Raw genomic sequence first — 7,144 nt, 5'->3', positions numbered from 1 at the left:
TTTCCTGTGTGGTGACGCGACGGTTATCTTCCCTGCCTACGTAATATTTGTGGCTTTTTTGGTAGGGGTCCGAGGATCGGTTTTATTGGGATTTCAATTCGTTTATTTTTTGAAAATTTTTTTTAAATATTCAATATTTTTTTGGAAATTTTTTTTTTATATTATTTCATTTTTATCTATGTTAATAGGTGCATTATCCGCATTACAGCAAAAAAAAATTAAAAGATTATTAGCTTATAGTTCTATCAGTCATGTAGGTTTTTATTTTAATAGGATTTACTTCAAATATGTTAAATAATATTCCCATTTATTTTATTATATGTTCTTATTTATATTATAACAAGTATTAATTTATGGACTTCATATTTATCTTTAAATATAAATCATAAACCAATTAAATATTTAACAGATTTATCAAATATACATACTATTAATAAATTAATTGCTATTATTATTATTATAAATATTTTTTCATTAGCAGGTATCCCACCATTAGCAGGTTTTTTTTCAAAATTATTTATCTTTTTTTCAGCTATTAAAAATAATTATTTTAGTTTAGTTTTCTTTGGTATTTTAATAAGTGTTTTAAGTTCTTTTTATTATCTAAAAATAATTAAAATTATTTATTTTGAAAAAATATTAAGAAAAATGTATATATCAAAAATAAATAAAATGCAAAGTATAGTGTTAATTATTAATACTCAATTTATTTTATTTTTATTTATTTACCCTAATATTATATTAGTAAATTTAAACAAAATTTATTTATATTTATTAATATAATATTTAGTTTGGATAGCTCAGTTGGTTAGAGTAAAAGACTGAAAATCTTTGTGTCGGTGGTTCAAATCCACCTCCAGACAATTTTTATTATTAAAAATATGTATCTTTTAAGAATAACTTTTAAATCATTTCAAAAAATAAAACAACTTAAACAAAATTTATTAAAGTTAAAAAATATTAATAAATTAAAAAATATTCAAATACATGGAATTTTTCAAACAAAAAGTAAAAATAAAATTTTTACTTTATTAAGATCACCTCATGTTAATAAAAAATCACGTGAACATTTTATAATTAAAAATTATACACCAAAAATTGATATAAAATTTAAAAATATTTTTCAATTATTAAATTTTTTAATTTTAATTAAAAAATTTTTATCAAAAAATACATTAATCAATATTAAAATTATAAAAAAAAATTAAAGTTATGCTTATAGCTTAATTGGATAAAGCGTTAGATTGCGGATCTATAAAATGAAAGTTCGAGTCTTTCTAAGCATATATTTTATTTTGAAGTATAGCCAAGTGGTAAGGCCTCCGTTTTTGGTACGGAAAATCAAAGGTTCGAATCCTTTTACTTCAAAGGGCCTATAACTCAGTTGGTTAGAGTATACGCCTGATAAGTGTAAAGTCAGTAGTTCAAATCTACTTAGGCCCATAGAATAATTAGCTCAATTGGTAGAGTATTTCGTTTACACCGAAAATGTTAGCGGTTCGAGTCCGTTATTATTCAATCATTAGAAAATAATATGTCAACAATTAATCAATTATTTTTAAAAAAACAAAAACGTTTAGAAAAAAAAAAAAGAAACAAAAGCCCAGCCTTAAAACAATGTCCTCAACGTAAAGGTATTTGTTTAAAAGTTTATAATACAACCCCAAAAAAACCGAATTCAGCTATGCGTAAAGTAGCAAAAGTCCATTTATCTAGTAGGTATACGATAATTACATATATTCCGGGTATAGGACATACTTTACAAGAGCATTCAATTGTATTAATTAGAGGTGGTCGGGTAAAAGATTTACCTGGAGTAAAATATCATGTAATTCGAGGTAAATATGATTTATTGGGTATTTATTCACGCAAAACATCAAGATCAAAATATGGAACTAAAATACGAAGAGTATAAAATAAAAAAATTATTTATAAATATGTTATTAAAAAAAGGTAAAAAAACCTGTTCAGAAAATATATTTAAAAATATTTTAATTAATTTAAAAAAAACTACAAAACAAAAACCTAATTTTATTTTATTTAAATCAATTGATAATTTATTACCTAAATTAAAAGCTATTAGTATCCCTAATAAAAAAAGAAATAAAAAAAAAAAAAAAGATCGTTATTTTTTAATGCTTTTAAATGAAGATAAACAAATTAAAAAATCAGTATCTTGGTTACTTTTAAATACAAATTTAAAAAATTTAACAAGTGAAATTATTCAAACTTCAAAAAATAAAAGTAAAACAATTAATACAAAAAAACAATATTATAAAAATATTAAAAAATTAAAATTTAATCTTATTTTTGATTAAATTATTAAAATTATTTATCAATAAATAATTAATTATTACAAGTTCTTAAATTATTATGAAAAATTATTATTATATTAATAAAAAAAATTTACAAATTGAAACAACAACAACAAATGATTCTAATATCAATAAATTTCAAAATGATTTAAAATTTTTAAAAGAAATCACACAAAATACACAGAATACACAAAATCACCCTTACCATTTAGTAGATCCAAGTCCATGGCCTTTTGTTATTTCATTTGGGCTTTTTTTTTTAACTTTTGGTGGTGCTATGTATTTACATGGTTATATAGGTAGTAATTTTTTAACTTTAACAGGTTTTTTAATGGTTATTTTAACTATGTATACATGGTTTCGTGATATAGTTAGAGAAGCTGTATATGAAGGTCAACATACAAAACAAGTACAATTAGGTTTAAGAAATGGTATGCTTTTATTTATTTTTAGTGAATTACTATTTTTTATTAGTTTTTTTTGGGCTTTTTTTCATTCTGCTTTAGCACCCACCCCAGAGATTGGGTCGTTATGGCCACCATTAGGTATTGAGACTGTTAATGCTTGGGGTATTCCTTTATTAAATACTATAATTTTATTATCATCAGGAGCAACAATTACATGGGCACATCACTCTATTGTATTCGGTGATAGAAAAAATGCAATTTTAAGTTTAATTATTACTATTTTATTAGCTTTTTTTTTTTCTTTAATTCAAGCATATGAATATATTGAAAGTACTTTTTCAATTTCTGATAGTATTTATGGTACTACTTTTTTTTTATTAACAGGTTTTCATGGTATACATGTTATTGTAGGTACTATTTTTATTATAGTAAGTACTTTAAGATTAATTAATCATCATTTTACAAAACAACACCATTTCGGTTTTGAAGCTGCTGCATGGTATTGGCATTTTGTTGATGTTGTTTGGTTATTTTTATTTGTAGCTGTTTACTGGTGGGGTGGTAATTAATTTATATTTAATAAATTAAAAATCTTTATGTTTAGTCCTTTAGAACAATTTGAAATTTTACCTATTTTTCAAATACCTTTTGTATTTACTAACGCTTCTTTAATCTTAATAATAGGTTTAAGTTATTTATATATTTTTACATGTATAAAAACTAAATTTATTCCAACACGTTTTCAACAAATTTTTGAAATGATTTTTAATGTTACTATTGAATTAACTTATTCAAGTATTGGTAAAGCGGGTAAATATTTTGTTTCATTAATTTTTGTTGTTTTTTTTTTTATTTTATTATGTAATTTAATTGGAATGGTTCCGTACAGTTTTACTGTGACTAGTCATTTAATTATTACTTTTACTTTAGCATTAACTATTTATTTAGGTTTTAACATAATTGGTATAAAAAAACATAAATTAAATTTTTTAAATTTATTATTACCTAGTGGTGCAAGTATAGCATTAGTTCCTATTTTAGTACCTATTGAATTAGTTTCATATATTTTTCGTGTTATTAGTTTACCTGTAAGATTATTTGCAAATATGATGGCTGGACATACTTTATTAAAAGTAATTGCAGGATTTGCTTGGACTATGTTAAATGTTAATAGCTTTATTTTTATAGCACATTTTATTCCTTTAATAATTATTGTTTTATTAGTTGGTTTGGAAATAGCCGTAGCTTTAATTCAAGCATATGTTTTTACTATTTTAACATGTATGTATATTAATGATGCATTAAATTTACATTAATGAAATATTCCAATAAAATATAATATTTTTGGAAAAGTAGCTCAGTTGGTTAGAGTGGTAGCTTGTCACGCTATAGGTCGCGGGTTCGAGTCCCGTTTTTTCCGTTTAATTATATTATATCTTAAAAAATTTTTATAAATATGTTATTAAATTATTCAAATATTTTTATATTTTTAGTATTAAGTTTATTTTTATCTATTTTAATTTTCATTTTATCTTTTGGATTAATTAAACAAAAAGATGATTTAGAAAAGTTAACAGCTTATGAATGTGGATTTAATCCTTATGATGATGCTAGAAAAGTTTTTGATGTAAAATTTTATTTAGTAGCTATTCTTTTTATTATTTTCGATTTAGAAGCTGTTTTTGTTTTTCCTTGGGTTTTAACTTTAAGTTCAAATTTTTCATGGGGATTTTGGACTATGATTGAATTTTTAGTTGAATTAGTTATAGGTTTTATTTATATTTGGTGTAGTGATGCTTTAGAATGGTAAATTGAAAAAATATAAATAAAATTTATTGTTATTATTTTAATAAATCTAATAATTTGGATTTATTAAAAAAAATTAAATAAATAAATATTTTATAAAAAAAAGATATATTTAATGTTAATAATATTTAAAAATTTAATATTAAATATATCTTTTTTTTATAAAATATTTATTATTTAAGTAGAAATATTTTCGAATATTTTAAATTTATTTTATTTTAATATGTTATTATTAACTTTAATTTTTTTACCTTTTTTAGGTTCAGTAGCAGCTGGACTATTTGGTTTTTATATTGGTCGTAAAGGTTCGGTATTTATAACTACGTTAACAACTTTTTTAAGTTGTATTTTTTCATTAATTATTATATATAATTCAATTACTAATGAATATGAATATATTATTTATATTTCAAATTGGATTAATAGTGGTTTATTTAATTGTAATTGGTGTTTTTTATTTGATAGTTTAACTATGATAATGTTAGTTGTTGTAACGAGTATTTCAACTTTAGTTCATTTATATTCATCACAATATATGGCCCACGATCCACATTTATCTAGATTTATGTCATATTTATCATTATTTACTTTTTTTATGATTATATTAGTTACTGGTGATAATTTTATGCAAATGTTTGTTGGATGGGAAGGTGTTGGTTTTTGTTCTTATTTATTAATTAATTTTTGGTTTACAAGATTACAAGCAAATAAAGCAGCTATTAAAGCAATGTTAGTTAATAGAATTAGTGATCTAATTTTACTATTAGGGGTATTAACTATTTTTTATAATATAAGAACAATTGAATATTTTAGTACTTTTGCTGCCATTTCTATTGTAAAAGATTTTAAATTTATTTTTTTTAATTATATTTTAAGTATTATTGATGTAGCTTGTATTTTAATTTTTATAGGGGCAATGGGTAAATCGGCTCAAATTTTTTTACATTTATGGCTACCTGATGCTATGGAAGGTCCTACACCTGTTTCTGCTTTAATACATGCAGCAACAATGGTAACAGCTGGTGTATATTTAACAGCACGTTGTTCACCTATGTTTGAATATTCAATGTTTTCTTTAAAAATAATTACAATTATAGGTGCTTCTACTGCTTTTTTTGCAAGTACTGTCGGATTAGTACAAAATGATTTTAAAAAAATAGTCGCTTATTCTACTTGTAGTCAATTAGGTTATATGTTTTTTGCTTGTGGATTATCAAATTACCCTTTAGCAATTTTCCATTTATCAAATCATGCTTATTTTAAAGCTTTATTATTTCTATGTTCTGGTGCAGTAATTCATGCAATGGGTGATGAGCAAGATATTAGAAAAATGGGGGGTTTAAGACGTATACTACCTTTTACTTATATAATGTTTTTAATAGGTTCATTATCATTAATGGGTTTCCCTTTTTTAACTGGATTTTATTCTAAAGACTTAATTTTAGAAGTAGCTTTTGCTAGTTTTAGTGAAACAGGTCATTTTGCTTATTGGTTAGGTACAATAGGTGCTTTTTTTACTGCATTTTATTCTACTCGTTTATTATTTTTTGCTTTTTTAAGTGAAACGAATGCTTATAAAAATATCATTAAAAATGCTCATGATGTTCCTTTAGAAATGGGAATTCCTTTAGGTTTATTAGCTTTTGGTAGTATTTTTATTGGTTATATTTCTAAAGATATGTTTGTAGGTTTAGGTTCAGATTTTTGGAATAATTCAATTTATATAAATCCATTCAATAATCAAATGATTGATGCTGAATTTTTACCTACTTTTTTTAAATTATTACCAGTTATTTTAAGTTTTTGTGGTTTATTTGGCGCTTTTTATTTATATTTTTTTAAATTTAAATTTTTATATAATTTAAAAATTTCAGAATATGGTCTTTATTTTTATAACTTTTTAAATAGAAAATGGTATTTTGATAAAATTTATTATGAATTTATTAATCAATATATTTTAAAAATTGGTTATAATGTTACATATAAAATGATTGATAAAGGTTTAATTGAAATGTGTGGTCCTTATGGGTTAACAACAATTTTTTCTTTTTTAAGTCAACAAATAATTTTACTACAAACTGGTTATATATTCGAGATAGACACTGTGTCGTCGCTTAATGATCCGAGCGTCAGCTGCAGACTTCGTCACAAAGAACTTGAAGCCCAGGAAGTGGAAGGGTTTGCTCGCAGTGGGGCCTTCCATGGTGTGCAGCACAGCGCAATCGGCGACGTCGCCATGCAGGAACTTGACCACAAGCGCCAGTTCGTCCTGCGTCAGCGTGACTAGCGTGCTCATGGCGTTCTCCACGAAACCTTGTCGGGTCCCAATGAGTAGCAGAGTCGGTGGGATCAATGTCGCTGCGGTAGGAGAGAAAATCTCCTGCTTCTCGACCAGCCGATGCAGCGAGTCGGCCAGTACCATGCCCATAGAACCGCCGTCGCGTTCGCGGTACAGCGTGATGTCATTTTTGGTGGATTTTGCCTTCCACCGGCGGTGGCCGACCGCGCCGTTCTCATCGTAGGCAACCCGTTCGAACTCGTGCACCGTATGAGCTAGCAGCTTCGATGGGCAGGTCCTTGCAGTCTTGATGCTCCTCAGGCGAGACAGAGAAGTGA

General features: G+C 24.9%; 1 protein-coding gene and 6 non-coding genes across 7 annotated transcripts; all 7 read left to right on the top strand.

Moving 5' to 3' along the window:
- Positions 1 to 789: 789 nt before the first annotated feature.
- PITG_31760 lies at positions 790 to 863 on the top strand. The gene has a single exon. It is a non-coding gene; the product is annotated as a tRNA-Phe (tRNA).
- A 349-nt stretch (positions 864 to 1,212) lies between these two features.
- PITG_31759 lies at positions 1,213 to 1,286 on the top strand. The gene has a single exon. It is a non-coding gene; the product is annotated as a tRNA-Arg (tRNA).
- A 10-nt stretch (positions 1,287 to 1,296) lies between these two features.
- On the top strand, positions 1,297 to 1,368 carry PITG_31758. Its single transcript has one exon. It is a non-coding gene; the product is annotated as a tRNA-Gln (tRNA).
- Position 1,369: 1 nt separating this feature from the next.
- Positions 1,370 to 1,443, top strand: PITG_31757. The gene has a single exon. It is a non-coding gene; the product is annotated as a tRNA-Ile (tRNA).
- Positions 1,444 to 1,445: 2 nt separating this feature from the next.
- On the top strand, positions 1,446 to 1,518 carry PITG_31756. Its single transcript has one exon. It is a non-coding gene; the product is annotated as a tRNA-Val (tRNA).
- Positions 1,519 to 4,068: 2,550 nt separating this feature from the next.
- On the top strand, positions 4,069 to 4,142 carry PITG_31755. The gene has a single exon. It is a non-coding gene; the product is annotated as a tRNA-Asp (tRNA).
- Positions 4,143 to 6,645: 2,503 nt separating this feature from the next.
- Positions 6,646 to 7,050, top strand: PITG_22041 (uncharacterized protein; the record flags this gene model as incomplete). Its single annotated transcript, XM_002999274.1, has 1 exon — positions 6,646 to 7,050. One exon carries the CDS (start codon positions 6,646 to 6,648, stop codon positions 7,048 to 7,050), a length of 405 nt encoding a protein of 134 aa, XP_002999320.1.
- Between the last annotated feature and the right edge of the window lie 94 nt (positions 7,051 to 7,144).

The sequence above is a fragment of the Phytophthora infestans genome, genomic scaffold (genome assembly GCF_000142945.1).
Source record: "Phytophthora infestans T30-4 supercont1.974 genomic scaffold, whole genome shotgun sequence".
Lineage (NCBI taxonomy): Eukaryota > Oomycota > Peronosporomycetes > Peronosporales > Peronosporaceae > Phytophthora > Phytophthora infestans.
This window is presented reverse-complemented; position numbering and strand designations above follow the sequence as displayed.